The 17,731-nt window shown below is 31.9% G+C and overlaps 1 protein-coding gene across 4 annotated transcripts in view; it reads left to right on the top strand.

Annotated features, from left to right (window-relative positions):
- PCID2 (PCI domain containing 2) overlaps positions 1 to 16,980 on the top strand; it is a 31,212-nt gene extending 14,232 nt beyond the window's left edge. For 2 of the 4 annotated variants that reach the window (XM_074299571.1, XM_074299572.1), the window contains 10 exons: positions 1,279 to 1,320; positions 2,787 to 2,841; positions 4,088 to 4,191; positions 9,143 to 9,218; positions 9,458 to 9,599; positions 13,494 to 13,594; positions 14,915 to 14,988; positions 15,150 to 15,275; positions 16,184 to 16,307; positions 16,653 to 16,980. In XM_074299571.1, the coding sequence (XP_074155672.1) occupies positions 1,279 to 1,320; positions 2,787 to 2,841; positions 4,088 to 4,191; positions 9,143 to 9,218; positions 9,458 to 9,599; positions 13,494 to 13,594; positions 14,915 to 14,988; positions 15,150 to 15,275; positions 16,184 to 16,307; positions 16,653 to 16,742 (934 nt within the window). In that variant the 3' untranslated portion in view covers positions 16,743 to 16,980. The remainder of the gene's footprint in view (positions 1 to 1,278; positions 1,321 to 2,786; positions 2,842 to 4,087; positions 4,192 to 9,142; positions 9,219 to 9,457; positions 9,600 to 13,493; positions 13,595 to 14,914; positions 14,989 to 15,149; positions 15,276 to 16,183; positions 16,308 to 16,652) is intronic. The other 2 variants (XM_074299574.1, XM_074299575.1) reach the window with 1 other exon arrangement.
- The last annotated feature ends 751 nt before the right edge of the window (positions 16,981 to 17,731 follow it).

Genomic DNA, 17,731 nt, shown 5'->3' with positions numbered 1-17,731 from the left:
AGGAGGTAAATTTTATTTCAGCTTTTCAATTCAACATTTATTAAGTTAACAATATAGTCCAAGGCATTGGACCAGCTATTGAAGAATCTAAAAATGAAAATTATGTAATTCTTCCTCATAGGTAACTTATATTACTTCATTAATTTATTCAGCAGCTATTGTATGCCTACTATATTTATGACATAGGAAAAATAAGATGTAATCACTTCAAGATTTAAGTGCCCAAGAAAAGAATTTAAGGATTTAAATTCATGTAAAATTTATATGATATGGATAACATCAAATAGGATGGAACATTTTTCACCCTGTCTTGTTCAAGGATTTTGTTTATGATTCCATGGTAAAGGATAGTTATTTATTTGATTTAAAACTTTATTCCTTAATTATATCATTTGGTTAAATCTGAATCATGGAATCATGAATTTAAAACACATTAATTTTTCATGGCTACAAATAACCTTAAGGCAAATTTAGTTTTTCTAACCTTCATTTTTATGACACTCACCCATATTTTTGTAACAAAAAAATGAGAAAGAGAAAACTAAAGCAGTTCATTAAAATTAAATAACCAGCATATTAATTCCTTACAGAATGCAGTCTTGTCCAGTACTTATATTTCTTTACTTCTTGCAAAGAGAGTACTTCTACTCATCTCTTTTTTTTTTTTGTGGACATGTTTGATTATAATTTTGATTTTAGACTTTATGTAGATTAAAAAAGGTTGAAAAGATTTGCTTTTAAAGATGGAGCGTGTGGCAAATAATTCAATAAAATTTCTGCTTTGGTTAAAGCATTGTGCTGGGCATTGGAAAAGATGCAAAGTTTAGATAATTTATTATCCCTGCCTCTCTTAGAGTCATAATCTAGTAGGGGAATGAAACACAAACTCACAAAAATGAAATATTAAATTAGTGTCATAAGCAGTTGTAGTATATCAAATGAGATTTGAATTGTTGCTATCATAAATACATTAATATTATTGAGGCTAGGGAAAATTAAATAAAAAATTTGAAATTATATTACATGCTTTGTAGTATTGTTTTAGTAGCATATTCCTGAACTCTTGTGCAGTAACTGGGAAGAAAAATTTTAGATTATTTATACCTGCTTAAATGCAACTTGAGATTTGGTTTATGAAAATAAATTCGGAATATATTAGTAACAATGGAAAATAGCAAAGATGAATGACTTTTTCTTATATTTCTATAGTCTTAATTTATCTGTTAACGTGATACATTTTGAGTTTTAGTCTATATCATATCTTCCTTAATATAATACATCTTTCCTGAGAGCATTTCAAGCCCACAAAGAAGAAAACTGGTAAGTACTCTGCTAAAACAGTTAAAAACTTTTAAGTGGCAAATATTTTTTGGATCCTAAGTTTCTTTTTAAGCTGTAAATGTCTATTGGTGGATTTCTGAGATTTGAGTAAAAACAGTTTAATTTCATTATTCCATGTAGTTTCATTGGCATGTCATGAAGACTATATTATGTAAAATTTTGAGCTTACATTATTTGTAAGTAGCCTTTATTTCAGCCCCCCAACCACTTTATTTTTTCCACCCTTTAAATCCTTGAACTGTTTTTGAATTTTGACAACAGTTAAATTTTTTTTTGTGATCTCTTTTGTTTTACCTACCTTCTATAATGCCCCTCAACCATATTTTTGTAACAAAAAAACGAGAAAGAAAAGGCAGTTCATTAAAATTAATGAGCATATTCACTCTTGACAGAATGCAATGTTGTTCACCATGTCTTTTCTCACCTCTTTACAGAAGAGAGTGCATTCATTACTCATCCCTCCTCCCTTTTTTTAAAACATGTTTGACTCCTAATTATGATTTTAGACTTTATGTAGATAAAACAGGTTAAAAAGATTTACTTTTAGAAATGGAGTCTGTAACAGGTCATTTAATAAAACATCTCCTTTGGTCAAAGCATTGTGCTGGGCACTGGAGAAGAGTCAGAAATGAGATAACCTTCTGATCCCTGCCTCCCAGAGACATAGTCTGCTATGGGGTTGAAACACACACACATGCAAATGAAATGTTAAGTATCTTAAGCAGATGCAGTATATCAAATGAGATCATGTAAGTAAAGCTTTTCATAAACTTTTAAGGCAATAGATTAATTATGATGATGAGAAGGGGGTAGATCATTACAGACACTCACACATGAGGTAGTATTTGAGTTGACCTTAAAGGATAGATAGGAATTGAACAGATGAAGAAAGAAAGGGGAAGATATTTTAGGCATAAGAAATGTAGTAAACAAAAGGTCTCAATCAGGGTTTCTTAACCTAAGGTTATGAATTTAAAAAAAAAAATTTTTTTGGTAGTGTATTTCAATATTGATTTCCTTTGTAATTCTGTATATTTTATGTATTTAAAAATATTTTCAGAAGGGGGTCCATACATTTCATCAGACTATCAGTGGGATTCATTCATAACAAAAAAGTCAAGAATTCCTGTTCTGGAAGGTACAGGAAATATTGGGAAATAGAGATTACATTCAATTTGACTAAAACATTAAATAAAAGAGAGGAATATTATTAGTAATGTAGGGTGGTATCAATTTGTGGAGGACCCTGATTGCCAGTAGTTTAAACTTTTCTTGGTGGACAACTGTAGAAAATTTTTGAGCCAAAGAGTAATGCCTAAATCATATATACTTAGGGAACTTTAGGCTGATAGTTTGGAGTGCAGATAAACTTATTGGGAAGTCTTAGAGAAAATTATTTAACAGATAGTTATATTCTTAAAAGTCTTTTATTGTTATTTCTCTAGGGCTTTGCCTATTATGTATGCTGTAGCTCTTGATCTTCGAATTTTTGCTAATAATGTAAGTAAGCAATAAGATGTAGAACTGCGACCGCAATACTAAAAACGTATTATTAGCTCCTGCATAGTTTTATTCTCTTTTTCCCCAAAATTTCAAGAATTGGGATTATTTGGCATGAAGAAGAAAACTTTGGGAAGTTACTTGATTGATTCTATGCTTTATAAAGACCAGTTTTGTATAAACAAGTGCTGGGATTCTGAGAGGATATTTGTGTGGATAAGTTGAGTATAGTTAATCACAAATGTCTGATTTTTGGCCAAAGGGACTTCATTCCTTTTCAAGTGATTATTTTGTCAGTGATTCTTTAGAAGGTACTCTTCTTTTTCTTTCAGTACAAGAGATTATTCTCCCCATGATACAGTTATTTAGAGGACTTTAGTGACAGCTAAAGCATTCTCTAGTATGGGAAAAGCCAGGCATTAACTAATGCTAGGTTACCCACATAGGTTTTCCCTGCTAGCGGGGCATGTGATAGAATAATCAGAGTATATGAAAAGAAAGAAGCAAAAACCTTTTCCTTTTACTTCCCACTTAATGCCTTTAAGCAAAAAAAAAAAAAAAAAAAAAAAAAAAGTTATTCTCATAGTAGTAACTGATCATTCTTTTTCTTTATTGAGGACTTAACCATAAATGTAACACATGCATTAGTTTTGCTGTTACTGTTGTTTTTAGCATTCCCATTTGTTCACTGACTGATATGATAAATAATAACTCCTTAGTTAAATTTTGAATAACTTATTTTTCTATTTAGATATGTGATTTCATCAAGGTGGAGAACTTTCTGGTGTGGAAATTTCTTAGGTGAATGTAGGTCATCTGCTTATCTGTAGCTGATTGCCTCAGATTCATTATGAGGGGTTATAAATCTGACTTGTCTGTGCTTTAATTTGATCTGAAGTCTTGCTGGCTTCAAGGCTGGATCTCTATCTTCTGCATTATGTTCCCTCTCAAATTATTTATTATGATGGTAAAACTAGTTGAATTGCAATATGTTACTTGGGATGCTATTGAGTCTTACGTAGAGATTTTTTTGTAATGATAATTATGTATTTTTAAATGTTTTAAATTTCGATTAGTATATAATTTTAGTATGGATTACCTAACTTCTCAGATTTTATTCTACAATTACAAATTTACATTTTACTTTTAAGGCCAAGTATTTTGTACTTCAAAAGTATTCTGAAGATTTATTGAATTTATAAAATAATCAGAACAAAAAAATCCAAAACACTTTGTCTTTTGTTAGGCTGACCAACAGTTGGTGAAGAAAGGGAGAAGTAAAGTTGGGGATATGTTGGAAAAGGCAGCTGAATTGCTGATGAGCTGTTTTCGAGTGTGTGCCAGTGATACGTAAGTAAAATTCAAGTTCATATTTAATTCAATTCACTCTGTTGAATGCCTACCATATGCAAAATACTATGCTAGGGCTTAAGGAGTATATAAGATGAGTAGGACAAAATACCCTTAGGAGTTTATTGTTTAGTACAATCCTAATCACTAAGGATTCTTTGTCATAGTTATCATTTGTGAATTGTTTAATCATATTACTGTGTGTTATTGAAAAATACTGGGTTACTAATATTGCATTTTTTTTTCATTTATTTTAATCTAGACAATTGCTGTGCAAATTCCCAGTTCTCAAAAAAAAAAAATGTAGATTTTAAAAAATATTCTACTTTTGAAGCATTAGAATCTCTAGAAACACTAGAACCCCAGTTGTAACACATCTCACTTTTTAAAGATCTTTTCATAGCCAACTTTGCACACCCAAGGAAGCAAAGCAACATCTGTGTTAAAGGTTAAAAAAATCTTATAACTTATTTATACTGATTTTGTATAAGATACAAATAATTTGTTAGGAATTTTGTTTCACTATTCTGAATCTTAACACCCAGAAAATGAGCATTTCTAAAAGTAAAGTAGACTACAAAGAATTGCCCATTAAACTGTGACTATTAAGGCCAACTTGCTTTTTCTTTTAAGTATATAATAAATATAACATTTAATTTTCAAAAGTTGTTCTGCTAGTTTTGTTTTCTTTTGACCTTTTTTTCTCTTTGTATTTATTCATTCATTTACTTATTCATTTATTTTGCTGAGGCAATTGGGGTTAAGTGACTTTGCCCAGGGTCACACAGCTAGGAAGTGTTAAGTGTCTGAGGCCAGATTTGAACTCAAGGTCCTCTTGACTTCAAGGTTCTCTTTGCATTTTAGAAAAATGCTTCATTAGCCTTCTCCTTTCTCTCCTCTCTCTTCTCCCATCACTTCTTTTCCTTTTCCATCAGTATACTTTCCCTTCTGTTGCCCTTTCCGCAATTTAGGGGGAAACATTTTTAATTTTTTTACTAAAAGAATTCCCATCTTGGTTATATATAAAATATATGTCTCATTCTACACCTTATCCGTTGCCTCTCTTTTAGGAAGGTGGATAGGATAGCATGCTTCATCATTAGCATTCTGGAATTTGGGTTGATCACTGTACACAATGTTACAAATTTCCATGGCAGTAAACTGAAGTTTATGAAGGCAGGATGATTTTCCTAGAGCCAAACAAAGTATGTGCCTTTGTGTCTAGGAAGCATAAAGAGTCCTGGTTATTTTTTGGTCAAGGTCATGTTTGTATTTTGAGCTCCCAAGACTTTCCCCATTTTAGAATATGCTGGTCATAATATGAAATAATATAAAATAAACTTCTATTACTTACAGAAATCACTGTTAATACTCTTATGTTAACTCCCTCATAACTTTCTTATCTCCAAGATTATTAATGTTCCAGTCTTTGACAACTGCAACCAGTTATATAATTTATTATATTATATAATAGTACAGTAGATAGAGTGCATCTTCCAGAGTTCAAAAATCTGGCCTCAGACATGGAGGAAGGAAATGGCTAACCAGTCCAGTATTTTTGCCAAGAAAACACCCAATGGGATTTTAAAGAGTTGATATGACTAAATAAGAATTTTGAAGATGAACATTCACCTAAGTTGTGATCTCAGCCAGAAGGGTTTATATTGTTTTCAGATTCCCTAATATCCCTAGCACAGGACATACATTAGGTTACTTTTAATCATTTTTATTTTCTATATAATAGCAGAACCATTGAGCTATAGAAGTTAACTCCATTATCATTGGAGTTAAGTCCTTATTTACCCAAAGTAAGAAGTTTGTCTTCCATGTAAAAAGAGACTTATCTTTTGAAAGACAAATTCTATAAGAAATTTTAAAAAATTTGTTGTGAATGGCAAAGAAGTGGATATAACTTCACAGTTTTGCCCACATTGGAAATTGGGAAGATTGTAGTGCCAATAACAGGAATGGCAAATTTTGTGCTTGTCTTATTCCTACAGAATAACTTAACATCTAAGAGAAGCTAATGAGTAGTAGCCAGGTGATTTGGTAAATAGAGCACCAGGTGTGGAGTCAGTAAGACCTGACTTCAAATCTGGCCTTATTGACTTTATTAGCTATTTGTCCCTGGGGAAGTCACTTAAATCTGCCTCAGTTTACTCATCTGTAAAATGAATTGGAAAAGGAAATGGCAAACCACTCCAGTAAACTTTGTGAAGAAATTCCAAATGGGGTCATGAAAAGTGGAACACAACTGAAGTGATTGAACAAGAGAAACAATCTGAATGTCTTCCAAAAAGTCTCCCTTACCAGCTATGCTTCCTAAATTCAAGGGAGATTTTCCTTCAGTTGAAATTTTGGTAGATATCTAGCCTGTGCCTACCCAAGATGGATATGCATGTTACTTTTCTGTAAATTAATTTGTGTTCTTTAAAATATCAGACAAAGATTTATTAGGGAGAAATATACAGATCTTGTTTGAATTTCCATGTCTTTTATTTTGTATTGGCTTACTTTCCTACTCTAAAACAGTGTTTTTTCGGATATTTAACATTTGGGGCACAAGCATATATATCTTTTTTGATAATTTGTACAAAATAAATATAAGTTTTTATCAGTTTACATGGAGTGTGTAATTTCCTTTTCAAAACTTATTAAAATATTGGAAGGAAAAGAATCGGGTTTGATACAAGAAGTAATAACGTCCCAAGAATTGAGAAACCTGAGTCCTTTTTAGGGTACTGCCAGCCATACATTAGATAAAAGTGCTGGGCCCATAGAGACCCATATTCAAATCCAGCCTCCAATTCTTTCTGATTGAGTTAATTTTTACCTACCACAGTTTCTTCAACTATAAAATGGATGTAATAATAAGATCTGCCTCACAGGGTTGTTGTGAGGATCAAATAAGATAATATTTATGAGGTGTTTAGAACATAGTAGATACTTCACTTGTTCTTTCCTTTCCTTTTTCTCTTATGATTTTAGCAAAGTCAACTGATTTCCTGCAACAGAATTTCCTTATCTATAAAATGAGGGAGGTTTATTATGGTCCCTGCTAGGTCTTAGTGATTCAAGAAGGCTTCTATGTAGGTACATACTTATTTTCTAAAGACATTTTTTTTAATTTAAAAAATTTAAATTTAAAACACATTTTTCCATTGTGAAAAATACAGGATAAAGACAATCATAAATATGCTGATTTTCTACTCTAATATAGTTTATTTAGAGAAATTTCATTAATTTTTTAAAAGTTTTTGATGGTTTTTATTATTGGCTTTGTTTGTAAATTCTGACTAGGTTAATGAAGAGAAGGAATGGGCTGAAGGGAATTGTGTACTTCTCCATATGAATTTACAGTACAATATAAGAAAAAATATTTAAGTACTTCTTTCATGCAGAACACTTTACATGATCTGTTAGAAGTTAGAATTTCCATTTTACATTTAGAATTTTCCATATTACAAGAGGTAGCTTGGGGTAATTTGATCAGGTTTATACTGTTAAAAATTTATTCTGGTAATGGTATAAAGGAGAAATCATGGAGATTAAATAGTAAACCAATGAAATCTGTGAAGTGGTGATTGTTGTTGACCAGATAGGTGGTAATTAGGACCTGTAGTAGGGTGATAGAAGAAAAAAAAAAGAGATTCAAGAGATGTTATGCTACAGAGGCTCATTATATTGGGATTGGATTCAGTGTGGGCACTTAATCAACTTGAGTTGTACTGTAGTTCACAATTCCCAAACTCAAGCTCTCAGCCTTCCCCAGTAGTAGGGGTCATTGTCATGTATCACTACACTTGACCAATTCAAAATAATTTGAAAAGAATAGTGCAAAGATGAAAATTTTCAGGTCAGAAATGGAGAAAAGATCAAGGAAAGAGCAGTAACTTGTGAAATATTAATGTTGTTGGCCAGGAAGATTCCCTCTGGGAAGTTTTTGACTCTAAAGAACCACAGTGGGAGAAAATATACATCAAAAGATTTTTCAAGGGCATTATGAGTAATAAAGGTAGGAAATTGTAGTAAGAAAAATTTTAAAAATCCTAGTTCTTGGAGATGATTCATTTTAGAGAAATGATGTCTGTGATTGAAGCCGGGTAGGGAGGGTTGCTGGAGTTAAAGAGCCTGAGGTCTGGCTAATGAATGAGTTTATAGTATAACAGTGAAATCCCTGGATACAATAATAAGGAATGAAGAAGTAGAGAAGGGAACACCTTGAGCTAAATATGAAAGTCACCAGGAAAAAAAAAAAGGAAGAATAATCTGGTGATTGGGAGATAACTACAAAAATGTGGGGAAGGGATAATACAAATGGCTTACATGGAACTCGAAAAAGAGAGCTCATTAAGAGATAATGGTAGAAAAAAAGTCTGGAATTGTCTGTGGAGAAACAAATCGTATGTCCATTAATTCTCATACCTCCGTAAGTCAAAGAGTAAGTTCCAGTGGAGACAGTCTCAAGGGACATGAGATCCACAAATAAAAAAAAAATTTGTTTAGAGAAGAGATGGATGTTGAATGGGATGAAGATGGAAGAGAAATTTGTTGATAATAAGAGTTAAAAGGATATAAAAAGCACAGTGAAGTGGGTAACTTAGTTTTAATTGAAATTTAAAATGTTCAATCTTAAACTTACATGTTCAGATAGAACATGTATCTTAACTTTTTCTATTTTTCCAAAGTACTTTTCACCTAAATTAGGCAAATTTGCATGACATTGCTATAAACTGTTTATAGTACATATTAGACAACTCAGGATTACAATTACCGATTCTCAGTTTTTTAGTTTAATAAATTAGATAAGACTTTTTTTTTTTCCTACTTTTCATTTTAATAATGTGAAAGGCTCTTGGCTCTTTCTAAAAGCTTATTTGATTAGTTATTGTTTTTCTTGTTTTCACTAGTCACAGAAATTTTACTTCTTTTTCTTAATTTCTCGCAACAGTCGTGCTGGTATAGATGACTCTAAGAAGTGGGGAATGCTATTTCTGGTCAATCAACTATTTAAAATTTACTTTAAGGTAGGCTTCTAGTTTAATACTTGATAATAATGTGTATTTATAAAGTATATTTTTTCCTAGGAAAATTACCTCGTGAGTGCTACATTTATCTTAATCCTGGCTGATAAAGTAGCAAGTTCTAATTTCCATTTTTACAGAATGGTTTTAATATTGTTACTGAGATAGCATAGTATTATTTTATCTAACATATTTATTTTATTTTTGTATATTATGTGCTAATGTGAATCTCCTCTTTACAGATCAACAAACTTCATCTTTGTAAGCCCTTAATTAGAGCAATTGATAGCTCAAATCTGAAAGATGACTACAGCACAGCACAGAGAGTTACATACAAGTACTATGTTGGTCGCAAGGCGATGTTTGACAGTGATTTTAAGCAAGGTATCCTAATAGAATAAGTTATTAATATTGGTAGAGGGATTGCAAACAACATGATTCATAGATTAAAAAAAATTCATCTCATTATGCAGCTACTATATTTCAATTCCAGTTAGGACAATAGGTAATAGGTGTTGGATTATATTCTTTGTTGGACCCAAAATTGCTTAAAAATCAATGAAAATGAAATATCTGAGAATTCACTGTTCCTGCTGTGAGAAGATTCTATTCTCTTCCAGCAGAGAGAATTGTTCTTTTCTTTTCTTTCTTTCTTTCTTTTTTTTGGATGTGTAAATGAACCAATCTCAAAATATATGTATTTTAAAGTTCTTATTCAATTCCCCTAGTATCCAGTAAGTAATAACTTTGTGGAATACACTCTGTGGATACAAAGATGAAACACCTCCATCTGTTCTTATATTTTTGGTGGGAGAATAAGACAGCTACGCAAACAGCTCTAATACCATTTATAAATACCATAAAAAAAGAGCAGAGAAGAAAGTTCTCACTTTTTTAGAATACCTTACCAAAGTCTGGGAGAAGGTGGTAATATCTAAGCTGAACATAGCAGAAAGGAAGGTTTCCATCAAGTGGAGATGGGCTGAGTCTGTTTCAGGGTTGGGAGACTGCAAAGGCAAAGAGGCTCAAAAGGTAAAGTGATTTTCTAAACCTTTCTCCCAAGCTGACTCCAGGCTAAGGAGTTTGTATCTTATTAATTTTTTTATTTACAAGCCATTTAGGCTTTTGTGTAGGGAGTGATGTGATCTGTTTATCAAAAAGATGATCATAACATCAATATAAAGAATAATTTGAACAAGAGAGTGACTAGAGATAGGCCTGTGAGGAAACTTGTATAATAATACAGATAAGAGGCTGGTAGCAGTAGGGAGGGAAGGGGGAAGGGAAGGAAAGCACAGATGCAAGAGAAATTTCACAAGTAGAATTTGTGAAATCTGGCCATTGATTTTGATTGGATATATTGTGGGAGTAAGGTAAAGGAAAGTGTAAAGATGATTGTAAAATTGTGATCCTGCATGACATCAATAGAAATAAAGAAGGGTGGGGTTGGAATAAGAGCAGTACATGTTTGTACTTCTTGAATTTGATGTGATGAGCCATCCAATTTGAGGTATCCAGGTAGATGGGTAAAAATTCACTAAGGGGTTAAGTGGAAAGAAGTCAGAACTGGAAATAGAGACTTGAGAATTATCTGTATATGAGTAATTCAGTTCAGGCCAGCATCATGATAGTTCAGTGTCATGGGTGTGCCATATTGGCACCAATATCAGAAGACTTTAGTTCAATGGCTTAAATTCCACCTTTGGCACTTAGTAACTACGATACCTTGGGCAAATCATTTAAGCTTTTGGAGCCTCAGTTTCATCAACTGGAAAAGAAGGTTGGACTGGATGGGCTCTGTGGTCTTTACATCTTTAGATCTATGATTCTGGAAGTCATGGAATTGTGGTTGTTAGGGGATAGTGTAGAAAGAGAAGAGAAAGGATAAATGCTGGTCTACATTTGGCAGGGGGGGAGGGTGGAGAGAAAAGAGAAGGCATTTAAAAAGACAAAAGGAATTTCCAGAAAAGGAGGAAATTGGGTCCAGTGTTACAGAATCCATGGGAGGCAGGGCAAAAGGAAGAGAGAAGAATGGTCATTAGTGTTGGATTCAACAGGGAAATTTAATAGACTCAGAACTGAAAACAGCCATTGGATTGTGGTGGAAGGAATGTTGGATTTGGAATTAATATAGCCAGATTAGGAGCTTCCTTTTCTTGTTATTTTAACTTGTGTAAAAGTCATTTCACCTCCTGTGGCATTACTGTCCTCCTTTATTTCTAAAATTGGTAGGTTGTACTAGGTGATTAAGAGACAAGATGATTCTGTGGTTTCCTCTTCTCTTAATTACTATTAATGACTAATGTAGATGCAGAATTTTCTACTGGGTTTTTTTTTCCCCCTGAGGCTGGGGTTAAGTGACTTGCTCAGGGTCACACAGCTAGGAAGTGTTAAGTGTCTGAAACCAGATTTGAACTCTGGTCCTCCTGAATTCAGGGCTGGTACTCTATTCCACTTCGCCACCTAGCTGCCCCTTCTACTGTTTTTAATTTCAAAGACACCATTAAATCAATATTGAGAAAATTGCTATGTAAATTCAGAGCGTTTAAAAAAAAAAAGAAAAAGCATATTTTAAGTTTTTTCTATTAACATTTAGCGTACTAATATTTTACCTTTGAACATTGCTTAGCTTTAAGAAAGATATCTAATTTGGCATAAGTGATTTATTAATATTATCTCAATATTTGTGGTTTCTGTTGAATCTGAATATTTACATGTGATTTAAATTAAACAGATAATGTTAAAATTTGCAAGTAAATTTTACATAGTAAAATATACATTCCCAAAGTGTAAAACCAATTTTTGTCAAGGAAGCAAAATTTTTCATTGGGTTAGAATTTTGTACCAAGGGGAAAAGAATTGGTTTCAAAGCAAATATATTGCTTGCTTCAGTTCTTAGAGATCAGTAGAAAAGCTCATATTTAGTAGATATAGAGAAAATATTTGTTACATGCAAGAGCATGGAGTTTAAGAATAAGTATCAACTCGGGTGTTTGCTATAATACTACCCAGTTTCCATTCTTTAGATTTCCTCAACATCTTGGAGAAAGTGGAAGGATATATGATTTGTCATTGAAGTCAGGCGCATTAGAGAGTTCACCTAATCCTGATATTATTTCCAGTAGCTTAGTAATTTGAAGAATGTAGAGATATTTAGATAATCACAAAATGACTATTTAATTTCATTTAAATTTTAAAATAGACCTTTGCATTTAGCAGGACTTATTTCTAATTTTAATTTGTAAATGATATTAAATCATATAATAGAATTATTTTTTTTTAATATTGATATCCAAGAAGGGAATGAAGATATTAGTGGAAATCACATTCATTATATTAGACTCTGTTAGTTATGTTGAGTTCATTTGTATGTGATTGGTTATTTGCAAATATGTAATAATAAGAATGCTTATAAATCATCCTGTGGTTGAAAGAAAATAATATGATTCAATAAATTTTGTAATCATATCACATGGTAATAAGTGCTACTCTATTCTATTTTTATCCTGCATGACTATTTCAGAAGCTTCTGAAAATACATATTTTTAACATGCTCATTTTTTCCCACATATGTGTATTATTACCTTTTGTGTAAAGTAATTATGATGTTGCTACAGCCTTGCAAATAGCCTTAGCCAATTCTCTCTTTCTCTTTTTTTTTCCTGAGGTAATTGGGGTTAAATGACTTGCCCAGGGTCACACACCTAGGTAGTATTGTGTTTGAGGCCAGATTTGAACTCAGGTCTTCCTGGTGTTTTATCCACTGTGCCACCTAGCTGCCCCACTCATCTTGTTTTCTTTTCTTTCTTTCTTTTTCTTTTTTTTTTTTTTTTTTCTTTTTTGCTGAGGCAGTTGGGGGTTAAGTGACTTGTCCAGGGTCACACTGCCAGGATGTGTTTAAGTGTCTGAGGTTTGATTTGAACTCAGGTCCTCTTGACTTCAAGGCGGGTACTCTGTCCACTGTGCCACCTAGCTACTCCCTTAGCCAATTCTCATCAATGTTAGTGACACATAATTTCCCTGCCTTTATTTCTCATTCGTAGAAAACAGACCATCTTATGCATTCTATATTGAATCTTGATGAGGATTACCATTAAAAAATAACATCAATTACAGAAATTTAATTAGGCTGAATATTTATATGAGGAAGAAAAGACACTTTTTGTCTTAGATATTGGAGGGATAAATTATAATATATGTTATTCTAATGTTGAAGAGGCTCTGAAAAATGTTTAGTATGACCTTTAAATATTCTTGGGGGGGGATATTTGCTTACAGCTGAAGAATATCTATCATTTGCCTTTGAACATTGTCACCGTTCAAGTCAGAAAAATAAAAGAATGATTCTGATATATCTGCTGCCAGTAAAAATGCTGTTGGTGAGTGATTGGGCTTCTTTATTTTTCTAGATTTATTGAGTTTGAAGTGAAAGAAATGTCTTGATTGTTGTTTATATTCTTAGTTTATCAATATCTCACCTGCATTGTGTCCTTGGAGTAATAGGAAAAAGAGATTTGGAGGGTGGGTAGAACTAATTTATATGATGAATATTTTGAGGACATATTTTGCTTCTATTACTTTCCTTTTAAAAATGTGACCCCCTTTATCACAATCATTTTCACAAAACATTTGTTAGTTGATCTTATCTGAGAAAAACTGAGTTATAAAGTGAGGAAAATATAACACCTCTTATTTCATCTTAGCTGGATTTAATTTCTGCCCACTAAAGTTTTGGTATTTAAAAAGAAGTGTATTTGTTAGGTTTAATTAAGTTACTTTTTATTTATTAAAAAACATCCTTATATGTCTGTCAGACTCTGCTTATTTTGATTCAGCAATGTTTCTACTGGGCTTGTATCCCTAAAGATCATAAAGGAGGGAAAGGGACCCACATGTGCAAAAATCTTTGTGGCAGTCCTCTTTGTAGTGGCAAGAAACTGGAAACTGAGTTCTCCATCAGTTGGAGAATGGTTGAACAAGTTATTGTATATGAATATTATGGAATATTATTGTTCCGTAAGAAACGAGCAACAGGATGATTTCAGAGTGGCCTGGAGGGATTTACATGAACTGATGCTAAGCAAAACCAGGAGATCATTATACATAGCAACAATAAGATTATACGATTAATTCTGATGGACCTGGCTCTCTTCAACGAGATGATTCAGGCCAATTCCAATAGTCTTGTGATGAAGAGAGCCAAAGAGAAGACAGTGGAACTGAACGTTGATCACAGTATAGTATTTTCACTTTTTGTTGTTGTTTGATTGCATTTTGTTTTTTCTCATTTTTTTCCCTTTTTGATCTGATTTTTCTCGTGCAGCATGATATTTGTGGAAATTTGTATAGAAGAATTGCACATGTTCAACATATATTGACTTACTTGGTGTCTTAGGGGAGAGTGTAGGGGGAAGGGAGGGAAAAAATTTGGAACATAAGGTATTGTAGGAGTGAATGTTGAAAATTATCCATGCATCTGTTTTGAAAATAAAAAGCCTTGATTAAAAAAAAAAAATTCAAATTGGGAAGAAAAAAAAAAACATCCTCATACAACTATCTCTAGAGGTAATTCTAAGACAGCAATAATAACTTTTTTTGTTTTAATTTAATATTTCTTGGATAGGGGTTTTTTTAGAGATTTGTTCAGTTATTTGTAAATACAAAATTTTTATTTCGCAAAATATAAACATTTTTCATAGGGTCATATGCCAACAGTTGAGCTTTTGAAAAAGTATCATCTTATGCAATTTGCAGAAGTAACCAAAGCTGTGAGGTACAGTATGTTCTCTTATTTATTAATTTTTAAAATACCGTAAAGTTATTGGACTAATTTTTTAGTTTAGTGCATTTGCCATATGTAAAAAAATCTTTCTTTAGTAATTCTTAAAGAGATACTAAATTATACTTGTCTATCTTTTCTATTAATCATTATAGTGAAGGAAATCTTCTACTCTTGAATGAAGCTTTAGCAAAACATGAAACTTTCTTTATTCGCTGTGGTATTTTTCTTATTCTTGAGAAGCTGAAGATCATCACCTATAGAAATCTTTTTAAGAAAGTGTAAGCATTTTCCTCTTTCTGGTTAAATAACAAAGAATAAACATTTGCATGGGGGTGGGGAAGGGAGACATTTAGTAGGAGCAAGGCAATATGTTGTGGGGACATATCACTTCACATTTTAAATGTAAACATGGTATTTTGTTGGATTATTCTGGGGAAATAACTGCTTATATATATATATATATATATATATATATATATATATATATATATATATGATGTATTATATAGTATACAAACAAATTATATTATGCACATAAGTTATAAAAAAGAGAGGGTGTACACTTTCTTGAGACATGGAAAAATTATCTTGTTCTCTGATTATATAGCCCCACAATTTTTTGCTTGGCCCTGGCTAAAGAAATGAAGCTGGCCAAAGTTTTCCCCAGTTATTTCTTAATCCAAAGGATTACCTTGTCCCATAGTGGGCTTATCCCATAGCTCATCAGTGACTTCTTGTTGTTTTGATAATGACTTTTTAAAAAAAGATTTAACTCTTCTATATAATTTGGAAATTTTTACATGTATATATTTACAAATAAAGTAAAACTAAAATTTTGCCAGTATGAATAAACATATATTGATAATCTTTCAATTATCAAACTTTTGGTTAGAATGGTAAATCTCTGGATGTCATATCAGATTTATTAAGTTAATTAATCCTGAAGGAATAAAAACCTTAACTTTAGGAGATAACTGTAAATTAAATTATTATCCTTTTTAAAAAAAAGGAGGAAATTGATTTCATAGAATTTTTTTTTCCCATTATAACTTTTAGTTTTTTTGAAAACCAATTCATACTAATGTAGTATGCTGAAATAAATATTTTTGGTTTTAATCCATCAATATAATCAATTTAAAAAATCAATTGGTGTGCTGTATACTTAAATATATTTTCTCAATTTCAGATATTTATTACTCAAAACACATCAGCTTTCTCTTGATGCTTTTCTAGTTGCCTTAAAATTCATGCAAGTTGAAGATGTTGATATTGATGAAGTTCAGTGCATTTTAGCTAATCTCATATACATGGTATGTATTTAGTTTGATTTAATTTCATTGGTGATAATAGAATTTGAATTTTTTTATTCAAGTAAACATTAACTACTTAGATCTCTTCTTTTTTTGTTGAACTGTTTCTCTAAGTTTTTCTTAATAAATCTAGTTTGCTTTGATATATTCTATAAAGTGCAGCTGTTATCTATAATATTTTAATTTTGATTCCTGTACCAAGTTGCAGTGAAGTAACTTGCGTGATCATTGCGAATTTGGAATCATATGAAAGACTATATTCTATACTTTGTATCTTTAATGTGACTTTAAGAAGTATGAAGTTAATCCTAAATAATCCCTTTTTGTTTTTTTCTCTTCTTTCAGGGTCATATTAAAGGATACATATCTCATCAGCATCAAAAGCTAGTGGTTAGCAAGCAAAATCCTTTTCCTCCACTTTCAACTGTGTGTTGAATCTTCAACACTCTGCAGATTGTTCAACATTAAGACTAAACAATTTTTGCAGAAATTTAAACTTGCAAAACTTTTTTCAAAAATAAGTCATGCAGTTGAAACTCAAAAGTAATTCTGTTACATTCGGGACTGGAATGTTGGAAACTTCTCGTGGCTTCTTTCCCAGGGACACAGACTATGAACTTGGCAGAGTTACCTAGGGGACATGAATTGCTCCTTTATAAAATACAGCTTCTATTAACTTCGGTATGATCTGAAGTTTCTCTTAAAAAAAAAAAAACAACAAAAAAAACATTCCTAGTCTACCATGAAGCTTTTACAAAACTTCTGTAAAGATGGTGTTTTGAAAATTAAGGCAGCTAAACATTTTACTTTTCATAGTGCTAATGACCTTTGTACTTTTTCATAACTGTTTTGGGAGAAAAAAAACATTCAGTATGTATGGAAATAGTAAGTTCTCTATCTTCCAGAATATCAAGATTTCAGTATTCCATTTGAAAATTGTTTTGTCCATAACAGGTTGGAAACTTTAGATTACTTTAAGAAGGAAACTACATTTGATTTTGAATGCTTCTTTTCCTTGTATTTACTCACTACAACTTACATTTCCAGATTTTGCAGGATAAGCACATTTTTTTTTTTTTTTTTTTCCTGACTATGACAAATGCTTTGGAAAATCCAATACTCACCTCAGATCCTTGCAGTCTTCTAAGTTTGTTGAATAGAAATTTTCTATAAACATCTCTCCACTTTATCCCAGGAAAAGAACTCTTCAAATTTCTCCTATTCTGCTAGGAATACAAAGGTAGAACCATAATCCATTTTCTTTCTCATTTTCAAGTTTATCTGAACGCTGACAAAACTGTCTTCCCCACGTCCTCAATATCGGGAATGCTGTGAGAATGATTAGACTACCTCTTTGCTTTTCCACATCATATTCCTCCAGTTGTCTTGGAATTCCTAGTAGCATTCTGGTTTCAGACCTGCAT

The sequence above is a fragment of the Sminthopsis crassicaudata genome, chromosome 3 (assembly GCF_048593235.1).
Source record: "Sminthopsis crassicaudata isolate SCR6 chromosome 3, ASM4859323v1, whole genome shotgun sequence".
NCBI classification, from domain to species: Eukaryota; Metazoa; Chordata; class Mammalia; order Dasyuromorphia; family Dasyuridae; genus Sminthopsis; species Sminthopsis crassicaudata.
Note: the sequence above shows the minus strand (reverse complement) of the source record. Positions and strands in the feature narration are given on the sequence as shown.